The sequence below is a fragment of the Sphaeramia orbicularis genome, chromosome 13, assembly GCF_902148855.1.
Source record: "Sphaeramia orbicularis chromosome 13, fSphaOr1.1, whole genome shotgun sequence".
Classification (NCBI taxonomy): Eukaryota; Metazoa; Chordata; class Actinopteri; order Kurtiformes; family Apogonidae; genus Sphaeramia; species Sphaeramia orbicularis.
Window position 1 is genome coordinate 44470685 of NC_043969.1, and position 21649 is coordinate 44492333.

Consider the following 21649-nt stretch of genomic DNA (forward strand, 5'->3'; position numbering starts at 1 on the left):
ACTTAAAGCTGCAGGTGACTTTCATCACCAATTTTTCATCAAATTTGTAAAACCCGAGTCACAGCCTAAGTATCACAAATGCGTAAGCCTGTCTGTGATTACTCACCTTGCAGCCGCAGTAGCAAGAGGCAATGAAGCTATTTCCGTGTTTGTGCCACTGCGGCCATTATGCAACTGCGTGGAGCAAAGCTTCCCACAAAGCTTGCCACCACAAATTTCCGAAAATGCCCGACTAACTTACTTGCTATGTTTGTAAACAAATGGACTGTTTATGGTGGAGTACACTTCGGAATTGTTCACCATGAGGGAAGAGATTCAGGTGCGTAATCACAGACAGACTTATGGATTCGTGATACTTAGGCTATGACACGGGTTTTACAGATTTGATGAAAAGTTAGTGACGAAAGTCATACACAGCTTTAAGATATTAATCAGTTTGGTTCAGGTTCCACATTCATCCCACTTCAATCTCTAGTGGGTTGGACCGGTAAACTACTATTACAATAACCTATAAATATTGACAACTCCAAATTCTTCTCTTTGTCTGGGGCGGCTGTGGCTCAGTTGGTAGAGCGGGTCGTCAAATGACAGAGGGGTCAGCAATTCAAATCCTGCCTCCGACTGTCCACATGTCAAAGTGTCCTTGGGCAAGACATTGAACCTTACTTTGCTCCCAGTCAGGGTTGGCAGTGTCTTGCATGGCGGCAGCCACCTACTAGTGTATGACTGTGTGCGTGAATGGGTAAATGGGAGGCTTTGTAAAGCGCTTTGGGCACCATAAAAGTGTGGAAAAGCGCTATGTAAGTGCTTACCATTTTTAGTGTAAAAAAGTAAAATTGTATGAATATGTTTCCATTTACAAACTATCCTTTCACAAAACAGTAAATAATCTGAACAAATTTCAACGATATGAAATGTCTTAAAAGAAGTAAGTGTAATTTTACCCATATTCTGTCTGTTACTAAATGTTTTGTGTATTTGTACATCTACTGTGATCTGTTAGTTGTAATGTACATGTGTAAATGATAAACTGAGGTAGAATACTGTTAAAATTGCACACATTTTTCTTAAGAATTCTCAAGTCGCATTTTTCACATTTTTTAAAGGATAGTATGTAAATGTAAACGTTTTCATAATGTAATTTTACTTTTTTCAGTCGAAAACATAGAGAGTTGTCATATTTATAAATTATTATGTATTTGTATTGGTCTGACCCACTTCAGCTCATATTGGGAGGATGTGACCCCTGAACTCTAATGAGTTTGACACCCCTACTCTATAAGAAAAGGGCAGTTTTATTAATTAATCACTGAGTTATCTGGGTTATCTATGCGTCTGATGTATAAATTAATCAAGGTGTTCTTCCTGGCGTTATGCCCATGCTCCTCAGGTAAATCATTCATGACCTTGACTCCCCTGAACACTGTCTGTCTGTGTTGTATCACTCTTTCCATGCCACAGGATGGCTGGAGGTTAACTAGGGACACAGTGTAATGACTCCTGACGGCCACGCAGGCATTAATGAGGAAATTCAAGCCCATCACTTCTAGAGTTCCTCCTGTGGCTGGTCGCCATGTTGTTTTTATACTATTTTTTTTTAAGTGCCCATTGTGAATACCCTCTCCTCATCTGTATCTTTTCCATTTCATGTTCCGTTTTCTTCCACCATCTGTACATACCACATGAAGCACAGTCCAGAGGTGAGATCTGAATAAACCCTGCCGTCACTGTGAATCATCTTTTTCTCTGATTCCATCTGCTGTTTGTTGTTTCTGGCGTCAAGTCCAAAAAAGCAGATACAGATGAGGGATGATGATGTAGAAAAGCCCCGTCAAGTTATGTGAGATTTTGACCTGCAGTAAAAACAGTTTTGTTTGTTATTCTTATGGAAATTCTTTCTTTGTGTCTGTGGAAACTGTCAGATAACGGCAACAGAAAAGACACAGATTCAACAAAAAACAACTTTTAACCCAAAAAGACCCAGTGCTACTTTTGTGACAATCCCAAAATATTTTTTTCTTCATATTTAACTTTTCTTAAGTGATTTATCACCATTTATTATAATAATATCCTCTATATTTTGCATTTTTTCCAGTGAGGATCAGGTATTTTCTTATATTTAATTTACGGATCATGTAGATGTTCATTAAAGCTCAGATTAAAGTTGAGGGTTATTATGTCAGAAACAGAAAAAAGTGAAGACAAAGTGACTTTTTCAGTAAAATATATCATTAACTGAACATAAAACAAGTCCGTCCATCCACTGTCACTGATCCAACTCCATGGGTTTTACTGGTGAATCAGTGTTGTAGAAGATGACGGTGTCTCCACGGTAACTACGGAGCCTCTGAACAGAATATAGTTTTATATTGAGATAAATATCATTGCATTGCACAGGTTAGTCTTGTTTAAACTGTTATCTTTGCTTCAAAAATGCTTCGGAAGAAAAATCTCCCATTAAACTTCAAGGAAATATTGATGTTTCTAAACTATATGGACAAAAATATTGGGACACATCATGTTTACAACTGTAAGATGTCCTGTTGATGCTGATTTGAGATATAAACATCAATATTTCCTTAAAGTTTAATGAGAGGAGAAGAAAGTAGATGGTTAGTTGTGGTAGAAAATTATTATTTACAGTCAGAGCATGAAAAATATTTTAGAAATTTAGAGGTAGGACATATAAATCATAGTCATGGATAAAAAAATAAATAAATCAACGTTGAGAGAAATTAAGTAAAACCGTCTCTAAGGCATTTTGGAAGCAAAGATAATAATTTAAACAAAACAAATCAATGCAATACAATAATATTTATTACAATATAAAATTATATAATTCAATGTGTCCAAATACTTTTGTCTATATAGTGTATCTGACATAGTGACAAGAATGCAAAAAACCCAGTGTAGCCTGTGGACCATTGTTCAACAGCTCTTCAGCGACTTAACAGTAACTACAGATACAGTATATAAATGATATATTGTACAATTATGGTCACGGAAACAATTATTAGATCACCCTTGTTTTCTTCAATTTCTTGTTCATTTTAATGTCTAGTACAACTAAAGGTACATTTGTTTGGACAAATATAATGATAACAACAAAAATAGCTCATAGTAGTTTAATTTCAGAGCTGATATCTATCCATTTTCCATGTTTTCTTGATAATAACCAAAATCATTTCAGTTCTTACATCAATATCTATGGCATTGTACTGACAAAAACAGTGCTTTTAGGCATTCTACGTTTTCTTTTCTGTCTGTTTTAGTCACATGATACACACAGGAGTTAGTACTTGATTGCATAACCATTGTTTTTGATGACTTTTGATGGTCTAATAATTTTTCCGTGACTGTATTCCCCACATTCTTCAGTTCAGGGTTTGGAGATCAACGACTGGAAAAAAAAAAAGTATCAGATGGAATGAGATGGGATCACACTGACACTGTTGTGATGTTGATATGTCTATGTACTGTATATGAGATAATTTTCAGCTAAAATAAAAACAATCTAAAGTCTATGTGATACATGGTATACTTAAAAAAACAGGTCTAAACATCTTTAAAGCACAGCGTCTCTTTGGCTTTAAAGAGTTATCAACCCACAGAAGGCTGATGAAAATCAACTGAACACTGAAGACAGAGCTTTGTGGGATTACTCAGAGTATTTATCTCTTTCCCTTCATCTGAACTCTTTAATCCTTTTCTCTTTTTGAGGATTGTGGATAAAGTAAACACACAGTCTTACATAACTACTAGATGTGGCATCGACGGTGCACATATGATGATGATGATCATTGAATTAACCCATAAAGACCTAGTGCTACTTTTGTGGCAGATCCCAAATGAATTTTTCTCTATATTTAACTTTCCTTAAGTGGTTTATCACCATTTATTGTAATATTATCTTCTGTATTTTGTGTTTTTTCAATGAAAATCACGTATTTTCCCACATTTAATTCACTGATCATATAGATGCTCATAAAAGCTCAAATTAAAGTTGAGGGTTATTACACTAGAAAAAATCAAAATCTTACCAAGTGTATTTTTCTCATTTCTTGTCAAAATATCTCATCACACTTAAAATAAGACTTAATCACCTAAAGAGTAACTTTTCAGTGCAATATAAGAACTGATTTTTGAACAATAGATATTGAAAATCTTATTTCAAGAAATGTTACCAAAATAATTTTCATTTGTTCCATTGATGAACAAGTGATTAAATTTTGGTGGTGATGGGGTGGGGGGGCACTGATCTGCCTTGGCAGAGGTCTGCGCTTTTCAAGTTCTTTGTTTATATTTTTGTTGTACTTTGAATATTATTGTTTTATTTCTATTGTCTTTCTTTATGCTAATGCTGTAATGAGGTGAGATTAATTTTATAAACCCCATGGGGTTTTCTGATCTCACCTGTACAGTTTGTTTCTTTGCTTGTCCTTATGCTTGATTTGTTGTTGTGCTAAATAAATAAATAAATAAATAAATAAATAAATAAATAAATAAGTAAGTAAGTAAGTAAGTAATATATAATGTCAGGTCCAACATCAAAATGTGGTTCAACAAAACTCGTAATAAAGATAGTAGAATATCAAGGAGAGCTTTGTATTCTTTATGAAGTTACCCTTGGCAAAGCAAATTTGTTCAATGCCAAAAGGCAGCCAGACTACCATTCTGCTGTTATGATGCTGGACAAGACAAGTTATAAAAAAAAAAAAAAGTTAAGAAAAAGTTAAATAAATAAATAAGTTCTTCCTGAAAAAAGGTGCCAAAGAATTGGCAAAAAGGCATTTTCTGACACTTATTGCAAAAACAGGCAGACTGTTACAATGGTAATCCTTATAAAGTTCAAGCTTTAAAAATAAGACAATTATCTGAAAAGTAGTTTAGAATTTAAAAGTTAAATGAGTTTTTCTTCTCTATTTACTCTGAGTTGATTTCAGCCATGCTTGTTTGGACTTGTTAAACAGGATTCCTTGTGGGTAAAAGGACACAGCATTCATAGATAGAATGGTGTCTCGGCCTTGAAGAGATGTTTGTCCAATAATTCAAGTCAAACAGACTTTCATCCAGTGGAATTAAGGTGAAGGTGCACTAAGGTGTGCAGCCAAGTCACATAATTCACCTGTGGCCTAATGCAGTGCTCCTGCCAACCCCCTGTTAAACATGAACACAAATATTCAGCTATAAGTACCTGTCGCCGCCTCTGGTCAATCACAGAGCTTTTAACTTGCAGAGAGAAGGCAAAGTGGAAAGAGCGCTATGGATTTTTCTGCTACTGTGATCCTCGCTGGGCTGATCGTGGCTCTGCTGTGGCTGTTCAGCGTCAGAAACAGCAGGAGATACCGTCTGCCTCCAGGACCTTTTGCACTTCCAATAGTGGGTAACCTGCCTATGATCGACAAAAATGCACCTTTTAAAAGCATTCTCAAAGTAAGTGAAGTGAAACAGCACTGCACAAACACATGTGACCTTTGTATTTGTGTATTTTGGTGACGTTTCTTACCATACTAAGCTGTGTTTTTGTAGTTCAGTGAAACCTACGGGCCTGTGATGACGGTGTACCTGGGCTGGCAGCGGACCGTGGTTCTGGTCGGGTATGATGCGGTGAAGGGGGCGTTGGTGGACCAGGCCGATGACTTCACAGGCAGAGGACCGCTGCCATTCCTGGTCAAAGCCACCAGGGGTTATGGTAACAACACACTTTCAATCTGGATTCAACTGTACTGTCAGAACATAATTATTGATTAATGGTGCTATTCTATACATGCTTCAGCTGCACATTCAATCCAACACATGCTGTTTATTGATCTGCTCCAAGAGTGGTAACTACAGTCCTTACCATTGTGAAGTTCATACCAAAGTTGGCTGGATTTTATTCATTCATAAAACACTCACTGGTCTTTTACCTCCATATATCATTGCATTATTATCTCTTAATAGCAGCACCCATAAAACATCCTAAAATTATTCCATTCTGCTGTTTTCACAAATCTTGGAAAATCTAGTTTTATTCATTGTGCAGATGCAACATAGAACATGTAAATTGCATAATTTGTATCTCTAGGGCAATTTACCTTTTTAATTTCACCATATTTTACTAATAATTGCTCTCATTTTAGATCATTTAAAGTGGTTCTATGTAGAATTGATGCACCGTTTTGATATCCCCTGCTGGTCAGTTTGGTACGAGAACACACTTAGGACCAAAACCACCAACAAATCACCACTATGACTGAATCAGTCACTGAATAAAGTCTAAAACTTATTTACACACATCTGTATTATGGTATCATTAAGTTTTCTTCTTCAAACTAAAACTCATATACGCTTATTTTAACAGTCACTCAAAATAACACTGTGTCTTATAATCTTCACATGCTGCATCAGCTGATAGTTTACATCAGGGGTGTCAAACTCATTTTAGTTCAGAGGTCACATTCATCTCAATTTGATCTCAAGTGGGCCGAACCAGTAAAATAATAAGTGAAAAAAGTAAAATTATATTATGATCAGGTTTATATTTACAAAGTTTCCTTAAAAATCTGAATAACATGAACAACTTGAATTGTCTTAAGAAAAACAAGTGCAATTTTACCAATATTCTGCCTCGGTTTATCAGCTTATCATTCACACATGTGCATTACAATCGCACAAAACATTTAGTATCAGGCAGAATTTTGGAAAAATTGCATTCACTTTTCTTAAGACATTTCCATTTGTTCATTTTTGTTCAGGTTATTCACGTTTTTTGTAAAAGTATTGTTTGTGTAAGTATTGTTTGGCAATGTAAACATTTTCATGTAATTTTCTTTTTTTACACCTAAAAAAAAGAGAGAATTTGGGGTTGTCATAATTTATAGGTTATAATGATAGTATTTTACTGGTCTGATTCACTTGAAATCTAATTGGACTGTATGTGTCTGTATGTGGAACCTGAATTAAAATGATTTTGACACCACTGATTGTTAATTTCTTCAGTGTAATTTTTGCATTTCACAAATTCATCCCGCGGGCTGGATTGGACCCTTTGGTGGGCCGGATTTGGCCCCGGGCCGCATGTTTTACATCTGTGGTTTACATTATAGCTTTGTTAGCTTAGCTCTGTTAGCTTAGCTCTGTTTTTAGACTGAAAACAGTGATAGTAAAACCACTAATCACCTCTGTTTTCTGTACCGTTTGTGTTCTTAATAGCTGCTTGGAATCTTCCAAACAAGGTCAGAACTGTCACAGTTTAGTGTGAATCGTGGATCAAAAACGAAATTTAGCAAAGATAATAACATCCCATAATAACTTTTTACCTTCACAAGTCTCCTAATCAAACCTATTCATTTAAAGCTGTATCCAGTGGTGAAAACAACAACAGTACTTATAGCATTTATCACTTTGTCACTTTCTTTGACTTTAAAAATAGTTTCTGAATGGTTCTCATCCCATCTGGCCACTTTCACTGTGGTGATCGTTTTTCTTCACCATGGTAGACCGACGGTGGCACACTACTCCCTCTAGTGGTCGCATAAATCCCCCAGTCTGTCACTGTAAATAAATTCAGTTCATATATCTACAAAGCAACACACTATCATCTTTGGCAGAACTTCACAGCTCTTTAATAAACACCATAATAATAATTTCAGGTCATTTTTTAATATTTGAAAACAGAAACACTGCATAAAAACCCTTTAACCCTCTGGTATCCAGGTGTGCCTTTTAGGCACACTTTGCACTTCGTGTTAAAAAACTTCATATTATTTTTCACAATTTAAATAAGGTTAGAATTCAAAAGTTGTTCATTTTTGCATGATCTTTAAAGTTCTGGCCACCAACTAAAATGTGCACATTGTAAACAAAAGAAAATTACAAGACTAGCGTCTGTCTCCCAAGTGTGCCAAAAACGCACTATTTCTTCCATTATAACCACTGTTTTTGATCCATAAGCCATTAAGGCATAAATCATGCTTTTACTGATATCTGGGCTTCATTTGAGAGGTGAGAGGCTAAATTAATTTATTAACCATGTTTTTACCCTGTGACGTCACTTTTACCATATTTGGAAGAGGAAGAAATTGCATATTTTTTTTCCCATTAGATGGCAGTGTATTGTTCCCTGTTCCCCTCTTCACTCAGGCTCTGTGAGGGTGTTTTATGTGTGGGGGGTGTGTGTGAGTTCATGTGCATGTGTGTGCATGTGAATGCACGCGTGCGCGTACATGCGTGGTGTGTACATTATAAGACTTTTTGGCCTTTTGCGCAAAAAGCGCATGAAGCCTTCAAAGTGCACTGTTGTTCAGTCTCTGCATTTCACGTGTAGATTTTTTATAAAAGATCCAAACCCCTGTTCTACTTTATTCTTATGAACCACACAGTGCACACATGCGCAGACTGCCCCACACACACCAGTATTCCACAGCACTGAGGGGCAACACCAGCGGACATTCAGCAGCACTGCAAAAACATATGAACAAAAGCAAAATGTGACTGTGTTCACAAACCTGCGGCTGCAGGTGGGTCTGAAGAGGACCAGTTTAGATCACAGGGGCATTTCGGACTTTGCATCCCCTACCTGACACGATGGAACCAGATTTCAGCACGGAGGGGGTTCACGCAGGGGGAGGGGTGTCCAGGAGCGGGCAGGTGCCGTGCGCCTCTCCGCTGTTTTCTCATGGACACCGGGGGGACCGCCGGTGCTCTGAGCCTGATCCAACTTATACCGTGGCCCGGATCAGGAGGTTTTCAATTTCTGTCTCACTGACGACATAGTCCAGATGACCGTAGACCAGACCAACCTCCAGGGAAAACGCTCCGACCGGAACCGGACCCATAGTGACCCCGCAGATGAGTGCGTATTTGGGCCTCTTCCTGCCGGGGGGCACCGCTTCCACCACCAGGAAACCCACAGCATGTGGGACAAACGGACCGGTAGGTCTGTGTTTGGACCACCATGCCCCTAAAGCCATTCCAACCCATCAACGCCATGATCCGGTTCGGTGACCGGCCGCGGTGTTGAGGCGCAGCCAAGCCCGCAGCCGTGGACAGGGTGACTCCCCCCCCCTATTCAACCGAAGCTATGACACCTGCGTGGATGAACAGCTGGTTCCTCACCAGGCCGCTGCTCTTTCCTCTGATCCGCTCAGAGGGTGTGTCCACAGAGGGTGTGTCCACAGAAGGTGTGTCCTCAGAGGGTGTGTCCTCAGAAGGTGTGTCCTCAGAGGGTGTGTCCTCAGAAGGTGTGTCCTCAGAGGGTGTGTCCTCAGAAGGTGTGTCCTCAGAGGGTGTGTCCTCAGAGGGTGTGTCCTCAGAAGGTGTGTCCTCAGAGGGTGTGTCCTCAGAAGGTGTGTCCTCAGAGGGTGTGTCCTCAGAAGGTGTGTCCACAGAGGGTGTGTCCACAGAGGGTGTGTCCTCAGAAGGTGTGTCCTCAGAGGGTGTGTCCTCAGAAGGTGTGTCCTCAGAAGGTGTGTCCTCAGAGGGTGTGTCCTCAGAAGGTGTGTCCACAGAGGGTGTGTCCACAGAGGGTGTGTCCTCAGAAGGTGTGTCCTCAGAGGGTGTGTCCTCAGAAGGTGTGTCCTCAGAGGGTGTGTTCTCAGAAGGTGTGTCCACAGAGGGTGTGTCGTCAGAGGGTGTGTCCGGGTGTGCCGCTTTGGTGTGTGCCAAAGCCGGGGGGAACATGCTAGTCCGGGTACCAGGATGTGCTACCCCCAGACACCAGGGGTAGCACCAACATCTGGGGGGCCCACCCCCACCCCCCCTCCACTCCCTCCCCAGTGTACAGTGGGTCTAACCCGGGGGCAGGTCTGGTCCACATAGGGAGGTTCAGTCTGCATGGAGCCTCATGTGACTGCAGCTCCTGCTGTCAATCAACTGGATATTGTGGTTTTATTGTTGTAGTTATTGTTCCTTGTTGTTGTTATTATTGTTAAATAATTGATCATCGTTTTATTCTTGTAATTCAGAATTTAATATTTTGTACAAGCTTTAGGTGATCCTCTTTGATTTATAGATGGGTGTTTTACATACACTAGGTGACAGATGCTAGTATTTTAGAACATTTGACCTAACACCAAAAATAATAATGCAAATTAACCAATGTTGCTGTTAATCATTGACATATGCCAGGCTGCAAAAATCTAATAATATGTGATCCAATTTTTTTGTAGTATTTTGAAAAAAACATCATATTTTGTGTTTTTTGCATCAAAAAATGTAGTGACATTATGATAAATAGAGATCATTTACAGAGTTAAAAAATGTAAAATGAATGATTATTTGATATATGATTAGGGCTGACCTTGATTTACAAAAATAAAATCAAATTAGAGCAGAAAAATAAATCAATATATAATATTTAATAGTTTAATTTATAGGTGTGCCATTTTGGCACACTTGGTGACAGATGCTAGTATTATTGTAAATTTGACCTAGCACCAAAAATAATAATGCAAATTAACCAATGTTGCTGTTAATCATTGACATATGCCAGACTGCAAAAATCAAATAATATGAAATCCACTTTTTATGTAGTATATTGGAAAAAAAATATTTTTTGTGTTTTTTGCGTCCAAAAAAATGGTTTGTTTCCATTACGAACACAGCATTTAAAGGGTTAAAAAATGTGACAATTCTTGAGTATTTGGTATTTTCATTTACGGCTCAAGTTGATGAAATAGAAAAAAGTGTAAAAAAATTAAAAACACACTGGATGAAAATTTTTTTGACATTATTCCACAAGTGTGCCAAAATGGCACACTTGGTTCTTAGTAAAGGCCTTGCTGGACGGGATACCAGAGGGTTAAATGATTTATATTTTTCTAAGTTTTATCTTTTTTTATATTTTCATTGTTTGTTGCGAGAGTAACATTGTCTTAATTCTATCCATTAAATTTCTGTTGTTTCAATAATCAACTGTGTTTTATTATCACTCATTTCCTGTGTTTCCTCAGTCATATTTTAAAGGCCTTCACCTCTGAGACTGAATATTGTACTTATTTGTCCCGCCATCCTCCATTAATCAGGTTTGGGCATCGGTAACGGAGAGCGTTGGCGTCAGCTGCGGCGTTTCACCCTGAGCACCCTGAGGGACTTTGGGATGGGACGAAAAGGGATGGAGGAATGGATCCAAGAGGAAAGCAAACACCTGAGGGACCGAGTGAATTCATTTAAAGGTGAGTTCTCAGCTGCTGTTAAGGACACATAGTTCACATGATGTAAGAGACGGTTATGATTATAATCCATCAGGCTAAGTTTATTCCGTCCTCAATCATAGCTGTAGAGGTTTTCTCAGGACTCAACAGACACTGACTGAAATATGAAACGACAGATCAAAACCACAGCAGTGACTGGAGGCTTTGAGTGATTATTGGTTTCTATTTATCTGTTCCAGTTCAGCTCCACTCTTTAATCCTTATCTTTTATGGAAGGTTGTGCAAAGTAAACACTAGTGTTACGTAACCACTGAAGCTTCACTCACAGGTTAAGGTAGAAAAAAAACACAAACAAACGTACATAGAGTTTATGTGGAGGTTCTGAAAATGTAAAAATGTATGCACTGATCCATAAAGAGTGAATACTTGATTAAAATTCAGGTAATTCAACGATTGCTTTAGACTAATTTATTCTATACCCAGAAATCTAGAAATTCAGACAATTCAACATCTGTCCAGGGACTCCAGGTGAAAAATTGCCATGAGGCAAACTGGTGCATTTACAGCTACAGTATGTGAATTAATGTACAATGTCCGTGTTAAATAAATAAATAAATAATAAATAAATAAAAATAAAATGTATTGGATGAACAAGAAACACTGAAAAAAACCTTTGGTAACATTTGAAGAACATTTTTGTATTTTATATCATTCAAGATGAGTTTATTTAAGTAATTATTTTTTGTTGATGAAAGGTTCATTTAGTCATTAATGACCAATTTATTTTTCTTATCAATGAAAGAGGGCACTTTTCAGTTTATATTTTGCACAAAATTTGCACATAAAATGTGTTATTTTTCATATATTACAGCTAAATATATGCTGTTTGGTTACAAAGTCTTGAAAATAAAAACTGACACCTTCAGCACACAAACAAATTTTGCTTCATATTTTCAATCAAAAATACTGAAACGAAAATATAAAAAATATTGGGAAAAATGGAATGTGTATGTTAATCAAAGAAATCCTTGAATCTGTATAATCTTATACTTATATATGCTTATTTTGACTTTTTTTTTGCCTAATTTGTCCTGAACCTGTCTGTATTTTATTTGTCTAAAGGGTGAACCTAGATTTTCTAACTGTTGTGGTCTGTTTTTTGTTCTTTTTGTTTATTCTGTATACTGTAAAATTTGGATATAAAAATAAAGTATTATAAAAAAAAATGCTGAAGCGAGAGTTGGGGAAACTTGGTTAAAAAAGTATATTTCAGGGGGTAGTCCACTGTAAAAAGTTTGAGAGCCCATAGTTTAGTAGATCAGAGATTGTTCAATAAAACTGCATGTTCTCTTCTGTTCCAGGGAAGTCCTTCAACCCGACGTTCTTACTCAGCCAAACTGTGTCCAATGTGATCTGCTGTCTGGTCTTTGGACAACGCTTTGACTACGATGATGCACAGTTCCTTCGCCTACTTCACGTCATCGCTGAAGTATTAAAGTTTGGCAGCAGCCCTCGCGGTCAGGTACGGTAAGACTGAAATCAGAGAACTGTGAAATAAAAGGTTTCTTCACTCTTACCTTTAGAGGAACTCATGCTGCTGTTTGTCCTTCTACAGATGTTCAATATCTTCCCGTGGATCATGGACCATCTGCCCGGTCATCAACACACTGTTTTTGCTCAAATGGAAGAGTTGAGGGAGTTTATTCAAGTGAAAATACAAGAACACAAGAAAACACTAGACCCCAGTTCACCGAGAGACTTCATCGACTGTTTCCTCCTCAGGATGGACCAGGTTAGAACAAAACTCAGCTGTAACTGCTCAAATAACCCTTTACAGTGTCTTTAGTGTTAAGAGATAGTTCCTCATCTGACTGGAATTCACTGTTCTCACTCAGGGAATATGGGTAACATTAGGACCACAATGACAAGGAAAAAAAGACATTAAAGCCACAATATTAACCCTCCGGTATCCCGTCCAGCAAGGCCCTTATTAAGCACCAAATGTGCCTTTTTGGCACACTTGTGGAATAATGTCAAAAAAATTTTTCATACAGTTTGTTTTTAATTCTTTTACACTTTTTTCTATTTCATCAACTTGAGCCGTAAATAAAAATACCAAATACTCAATAATTGTCACATTTTTTTAACCTTTTAAATGTCGTGTTTGTAATGTAAACAAACCATTTTTTTGGATGCAAAAAACACAAAAGATTTTTTTTTTCAATATATTACATAAAAAGTGAATCACATATTATTTGATTTTTGTAGCCTGGCATATGTCAGTGATTAACAGCAACATTGGTTAATTTGCATTATTATTTTTGGCGCTAGGTAAAATGTTCAAAAATACTAGCATCTGTCACCAAGTGTGCGTAAAATGCACACCTATAAATCCAACAATTAAATATTATATATTGATTTATTTTTCTGCTCTAATTTGATTTTATTTTTGTACATCAAGGTCAGTCCTAATCATACATATCAAATGGAAGAAATAGTGCGTTTTAGGCACACTTGGGAGACAGATGCTAGTCTTGTAATTTTCTTTTGTTTACAATGTGCGCATTTTAGTTGGTGGCCAGAATTTTAAAGATCATGCAAAAATGAACAACTTTTGAATTCTAACCTTATTTAAATTGTGAAAAATAATATGAAGTTTTTTAACATGAAGTGCAAAGTGTGCCTAAAAGGTGTACCCGGATACCAAGGGTTAACCCATAAAGACCCAGTGCTACTTCTATGTCAGTTCCCACCGAAATTTTCTCTATGTTTAAATCTTTCTTAAGGGATTTATCACCATTTATTTATATTATCCTCTGTATTTTGTATTTCATCAGTATACATCAGGTATTTTCTCAGTGTGTACATATATTGAATTTGTTCTGTAATATAAGTATGTATTAATTCTGTCTGTGCATTTTATAACATGTTGCTGTTGACAGGAAAAAGACCTTCCTACGACTGAGTTCCACCATGACAACCTGGTGGCGACAGTGTTGAATCTGTTTGTGGCAGGAACCGAAACCACCAGCTCCACCATCAGATACGCCCTCAGTGTCCTGATCAAACACCCTGACATCCAGGGTATGTCACACCCACATGTTCAGCCCCGAGGACACTGAGGTCGACAACGAAAAAATAATCCTTAACAACACAACTCACCTCTGCCTGACATTTAAACCTGGTCCTAAACATATTTCCACTATGCACTTTACTGATACAGTTACGGAAAAAATTATTAGACCATCAAAAGTCATAAAAAAAAAAACAGTTATGCAATCAAGTACTAACTCTGTGTGTATCATGTGACTAAAATGGACAGAAAAGAAAACATGGAATGCCTAAAAGCACTGTCTTTGTCAGTACAATGCCATAGATAATGATGTAACAACTGAAGTGATTTTGGTTATTATCAAGAAAACCATGGAAAATGGATAGATATCAGCTCTGAAATTAAACTATGAGCTATTTATGTTGTTATCCTTATATTTGTCCAGACAAATGTACCTTTAGTTGTACCAGGCATTAAAATGAACAAGAAATTGAAGAAAACAAGGGTGGTCTAACAATTTTTTCTGTAACTGTACGTATCCACCTCCACATTACTGAAAAATTACGTTATACATGTTATAATCTATCTGTCTGTCTGTCTGTCTGTCGATCGTTGTGAAAAAAATTATTAGACCACCCTTATTTTCTTCAATTTCTTGTTCATTTTACTGCCTGGTACAATGAAAGGTACATTTGTTTGGACAAATATTACGATAACAACAAAAATAGCTCATAGTAGTTTAATTTCAGAGCTGATATCTATCCGTTTTCCATGTTTTCTTGATAATAACCAAAATCACTTCAGTTCTTACATCAATATCTATGGCATTGTACTGACAAAAACTGCTTTTAGGCATTCCATGTTTTCTTTTCTGTCTGTTTTAGTCACGATACACAGAGGAGTTAGTACTTGATTGCTTAAGCATTGTTTTTGATGACTTTTGATGGTCTAATAATTTTTTTGATGACTCTATGTATGTTTGTATGTATGTATGTTTGTATGTATGTATCTATACTTAGTATCATCCTGCTTCATTTCCTCCAGAGAAAATGCAGCATGAGATTGACACAGTAATCGGACAGGAGCGCTGTCCAAACATGGAGGACAGGAAGTCCGTCCCTTTCACCGACGCCGTCATCCACGAGGTGCAGCGTTTCCTGGACATCGTCCCGTTCAGCCTGCCTCACTATGCGCTCTACGACATCTCCTTCAGAGGTTACACCATCCCTAAGGTATCCTCAGATGCACAACGTTAGCCCAATCAGACCACAGCACCAGGGTTCATATAAACCCACTGTGTCTCATCTCAACAGAACACCGTGATTCTTCCCATGTTGCACTCTGTTCTCAAAGAAGAAAAGAAATGGGCGACTCCATTCTCCTTCAACCCTCAGCACTTCCTGGACCACAACGGCAACTTTAAGAAGAACCCTGCATTCATGCCTTTTGCTGCAGGTAAATGATTAGACACATTTCTGTTGTATTTTTTAAAGTACACTGGAAAAAATCAAAATCTTACCAAGTGTATTTTTCTCATTTGTAGTCAAAATATCGCATCACACTTAAAATAAGACATAACTACCTAAAGAGTTACTTTTCAGTGAGATATAAGGACTTATTTTTAGACAATAGATCTGGAAAATGTTATTTCAAGAAATCTTACCAAGATCATTTTTACTTGTTCGATTGGCAGATTTTTTTTGTTTGAATTAAGCAAAATTGAATTGAATTAAGCAAAAAAAAATAAATCTGCCAATGGAACAAGTGAAAATTATCTTGGTAAGATTTCTTGAAATAATATTTTCAAGATCTATTGTCAAAAAATAAGCTCTTATATCTCACTTAAAAGTTACTCTTTAGTTGATTATGTCTTATTTTAAGTGTGATGAGATATTTTGACGAAAAATGAGAAAAATACACTTGGTAAGATGTAGATTTTTTCCAGTGTAATTTTATTATCTTTGTAGGGAAATTCAGTCTCTACATTTTGACTCATCCTACCTGGTTGTTAAACTGTGATGTCACTTCCTGTGTCCAGGTCCACTCCTGGTTATTCTTTTGCATTCATTCTGCTGCAGTTCTGTGTCCCTGAGTCTATAAAACACATCCAGTTGTCATTATAACACTTCAGATATGATGATATAGAGCAGAGGAAGCAGATGAATTAAAGTTAAAGTTAAAAAGGGAAGTTTCGCACTAGCTAATATTACTTCCTGTCACATCTGTCAAACCAGATGTTATGGATTCCTCTGATATAGAATTGGACTTTTATGAGGTGTTTCACATATTCAAACTTGGTGTTTAATTTATCAATCATTTATCTGACTTATAAAAATACACAGCTCAGTATGAAGTGAGGCAGTGCACTACTGTAAACAAACCTGGAGCTGAAACAGTATTTAAGGCACTTAAAGTCACATTAAGTACACTTATAGGTGTATTTTAGTTATATAAATGAATTTAGCCCCTTGTGAGCCCCTGTAAGTCATTATGGCACCGTAATGCTACACCAGATACATGTAGCACCTAGCATTAGCGTTGGCATGAAAAAACCTTGTCATAAATATTTTTCAGGGGAAAAATGACAGAAATACCTTTCCTTTAATGCTATGGTTCAGCTGGTACTTGGCATTAGTTCAAGTTACATTTCTTTACTCATATTTTATGTCTTAAGTGTGTGCCCATAAGCTAGCTGATAGCACTGTCAGAGAGAAACATGCTAACGCTAGGTGTTCTTACCATGGTTAGCTTTAAGCACCTTCACCAGGTCCATGACGTCAATTCCAGATGCCTGAGGACTTATGCTGCCTTCAGGTGCTATCGGAAAGATGGATCTTTCTTCTTGTGAATTTGAAATTACCAGTGTGTTGTGTTCAAGTGCGTTTTCTTGTTGTAGCAAAATGAAAAAAGGGTGACACTCAGTTTATGGTGACCTGCTCCTTGGGTAAAACAGTTTTGTACTTGTTAATTAATTTGCTACAGCAGTTTTTTGTTTTGTTTTGTTTTGTTTTGTTTTGTTTTGTTTTGTTTTGTTTTGTTTTGTTTTTCATTCATTCATTCATTCATTCATTCATTCATTCATCTTCTGAACTTTATCCTCGAGAGGGTTGCAGGGACGTGTATAACTCATATATGTACAGTTGTGGAAAAAATTATCAGACCACCCTTGTTTTCTTCAATTTCTTGTTAATTTTAATGCCTGGTACAACTAAAGGTACATTTGTTTGGACAAATATAATGATAACAACAAAAATATCTCATAATAGTTTAATTTCAGAGCTGATATCTATCCATTTTCCATGTTTTCTTGATAATAACCAAAATCACTTCAGTTCTTCCATCAATATCTATGGCATTGTACTGACAAAAACAGTGCTTTTAGGCATTCCATGTTTTCTTTTCTGTCTGTTTTAGTCACATGATACACACGGGAGTTAGTACTTGATTGCGTAACCATTGTTACCTCCGCCAAGGAGGTTATGTTTTTGCCAGGGTTTGTTTGTTTGTCTGTTTGTTTGTTTGTTTGTCTGTCCGTTAGTGTGCAACATAACTCAAAAAGTTATGGACAGATTTTGATGAAATTTTCAGGGTTTGTTGAAAATGGGATAAGGAAGAAATGATTAAATTTTGGTGGTGATCGGGGGTGGGGGGGCCCACGGGGGGGGCGCAGACCAGAAAATTTCATCAAAATCTGTCCATAACTTTTTGAGTTATGTTGCACACTAACGGACAGACAAACAAACAAACAAACCCTGGCAAAAACATAACCTCCTTGGCGTGGGGGGGCCCACGGGGGGGGCCACTGATCAGCCTTGGCGGAGGTCTGCGCTCTCCGAGTGCTTCTAGTTTTTGATGACTTTAGATAGTTTGATAATTTTTTCCGCGACTGTAGAGATGAACAACCAAGCACTCTCAAATTCACATCTATGGGCAATTTAGTTTAACCAATTAACCTATTAATGCATGTCTTTGGAACCCAGAGTACACGGAAAGAACCCAAACACACATACAGGGAGAACATGCAAACTCCACTATTTTTTGTAATATTTTTTTTTTTTTTTTTTTTGCAAATTGCCTACACTATAAACATGCAAAATCATCAGCTAACAGCAACAGAATGTTAATAAAAGCAATGTTTATCGTTCATGATTAACCATTGATCCCTGGTAGCTCCCCACCGTGTTTAAAGGTTATTTTCACTTTGGCAGCTCGTGTATCAAAATTTTTTCCCAGTTCCCCAGTGGAAAATACAACATGAGGGGCGTTCATGTGCAATTTTTGATTTAGTAAGTAGTATTTACCATAATGTCCATAGCACATGAAGGCAGCATTACAGTTTGTTTTGATCATATGCTATAAGGGGTTAAAAACAGGTCTATAGGCCTCATGATCAACCAGCAGAGTCGCTCTCATGAACATTATCACTGTCTGTATTTTTAATATCACAGTGTGTCTTGTTTGTCTCTCCACAGGGAAACGAGCCTGTGTTGGAGAGTCTCTGGCTCGGATGGAGCTTTTCATCTTCATTGTGACGCTGCTGCAGCATTTCACCTTCTCATGCAGCGGTGGTCCTGACACTATTAACTTAATTCCAGAGTACAGCAGCTTTGCCAACGTGCCACGAAGATACGAACTCATGGCAAAGCAGCGGTGAAAAGAACTGCGGCTTAAAAACCAACATGTAACGCAATAAGATGATGACTATTGTACAGCAGACATTAAACTTTAAATGTAAGGAACAGCCTCTAATCTTTTTCTATTGTAAATATATCATATAATTTTATGTATTGACTGCTATCATACTTTATCACACAATAGAAATGAATGTGCTGCTATAAATATGTATATACTGTTCAGTCAATTATAACTTCTAAATAAGAACTGTGAATTCACTACATCTATTAATAAAAGTTTTTGTCACATATGATTAAAAAATGTTATTGTAAAAAGTTATATCAGTAAAAAAAATACAACTTCTGTCAAACAAAAAAACTGCTTTGTGGTCCTTTTTACTATCGTCCAACAATAAAACATTCATTCCAAATATTGTCTATTTCCCTGTATAATCACACATACACACCCATATGATCTGTCGGTTCAAATCCTGGCTCCGACTGTCCACATGTCGAAGTGTCCTTGGGCAAGACACTGAACCCTAAATTGCTCAGTTGCTCCCAGTAGGGCCAGGCAGGCCAGGCCTTGCATGGCAGCAGTCGCCCACTGGTGTATGAGTGTGTGTGTGAATGGGTGAATGTGAGGAATTGTAAAGCGCTTTGGGCACTAAGAAGGTGTAGAAAATGCGCCATACAAGTTCAGTCCATTTAATATTATTTGTAGTACTGGTCCTCTTTTATTCACTACTCCAGTAGTTCCCAACCTTTTTTGGCTCGTGACCCCATTTTAATATCACACATTTCTGGCGACCCCTGACATTCAAAACAGAGATATTTTTTGCAAAAAATTAACTTGTTTTTGATCATGTAATGGTTTGCTATACTGTGTTGCAAATAAACTTTAATTTTAGAAGACATTTAAGCTATATAATGTATATAATGCACTTTTTTGGTGTCTGTTTCTCAGTTTCTCTTGAAGATGTCTTAGCAGGGCCAGGTGGGTAATCAAGATATGCCCTATCAGATATTATATCCTGCATTTTATTTTAACTTGATTTTTATTAGGAAAAGTGTGTGGTGTTTTCATTATAATGAAATATATATTGAATCATTAAGAAAAAAAAATTTATTTGTGATTTTTCATGAATTACTAGAAATTTCAGACGACCCCATTTGACTTCCAGGCACCCCACAGTTGAAAAACACTGCACTACTCAAATGCTACATAACTGTCGCTGTTGATCAAACAGAAATCATCAGAATACTGCTTTGGAATGTAAGAAGTTTACAAAAAAGTCAATTCAGCAAGTTCTGCCTAAACAGAGGGACGCAGCATTTCAGAGACATAAAACAGGTTGGTTGTGTATGAAATACAAACACTGCACTAAGGATAAGGATCACAGTTCTAAAATGAAGTCAATGTGGAGGCATCTTAAAGGTGTAATACCACTAGACTTCCACTAGATGCTGCGCCAAAAAGGTGAACAAGTCAATTGACATCTCCAAACAGTATGTGCACTGTAGTCTTCAACACATTTGTATCCAACTTACTACCTTACTAACAATTTAAGGTGGAACTAACTTTAAAAAAAAAAAAAAAGAAGTAAAAAAAAAAAGCAAAAACTGCAAATTTTTGAGTGAAATATTAAAAGTTTAAAGGAGTAAGTTATGGTTATAGACCAATGGCAATTTCTCACAGACTGCAAGGGAAGCCCAGCTTCCCCTAAAATTACAAAAAATCAAATGGTTAAATATGTTCGGTTGTGTTGACATTTCACTGACTCCAAATGTGTTTGAACACGTTCATCTCACAGACGAGTTCGTTCAGAATCAGCTTTATCACTAATCAACGAACTCGATGTTGTTCACTTCTCATACATTCCCGTTGTGCTGTTTTCTCATTCGATCTCTGCTCAGTGCATTTGTCCGTAGACGCTCAGCGTCCATGCACTTCAATGGGACTGAGTGGAACAGTTTTTTTCACTGCCTCAAAACTGGACGGTAATTGGATAAATGCCACGATGTTGTCCCACCCCTGGATGCTCGGCGTCTCTGGGGGTGAATGGAGCTGTGGGCGGAGCTCAGCTGGGCTGGATGCCAGGCTTCCACGTGCTGATTGGAGGATCAGTGGAAAGGCTGAATCCCATTTAATTGACAGCTATTTTGAGATCTACTCCTTCACTGACACAGTTCAGTTTAATACCGTCGCACATTCTGCTGTGAAATCAAGAGCGAAACCACTACGAAATTACTTGTTCATTTCTTGCACTGTAAATAAAACACACTCATTGTACTTCCTTGTTTCAATTTAACATAATTTCAACGTTTTCTTGTTTACTTGCTACGATAAGGTCACTGACCATTTTCTTAAAAAGGAATGGAGGGACGAATTTATGTTTAAATAACTTGACAGGTTTTTTTTGGATGTGATGAGCCTCCCCTCTCTGAAAGACGAGCAGCCGCCACTGTTATAGACATTTCCTGCCTTGTTAGGCTCCACATTGTTTGTGTTGATCCTGGCGTCATGTGCATCTGAATAAACGTCTGTGCGAAACACAACAGTAGAAACAATGTTTAGCAACAGTGACATTAAGGAAACAAAGCTTCAAATCAGGAAATCTGTAATCAAATATTTTTTTCAACCAGTTCCAGTTGATTGTTTCGGCTCTTGTGGACAGCGTTTTCTGTAATCTGCTTATAATTATGGTAACTGTCACCCTGGAAGATACAACTCTTTGTCACCTCATTTGGCCTCTGCTGTTCAAGACAGAGTTTACTGGAGTTCATTCTTGACCTAGTAATTCTCAGCACACACCCCCTCTGCTGATGTTTTCCCTGCACTTTGCACA

The 21649-nt window shown here is 37.4% G+C and overlaps 1 protein-coding gene across 1 annotated transcript; it reads left to right on the forward strand.

Annotated features, from left to right (window-relative positions):
* The first annotated feature begins 5235 nt into the window (after positions 1–5235).
* Positions 5236–19066, forward strand: LOC115432272 (cytochrome P450 2F3-like). Its single transcript, XM_030153169.1, has 9 exons — positions 5236–5433; positions 5530–5692; positions 11007–11156; positions 12497–12657; positions 12751–12927; positions 14078–14219; positions 15232–15419; positions 15501–15642; positions 18660–19066. The coding sequence occupies exons 1-9, from the start codon at positions 5263–5265 to the stop codon at positions 18839–18841; spliced, it is 1476 nt and encodes a 491-aa protein (XP_030009029.1). The 5' UTR covers positions 5236–5262; the 3' UTR covers positions 18842–19066.
* Positions 19067–21649: the final 2583 nt, after the last annotated feature.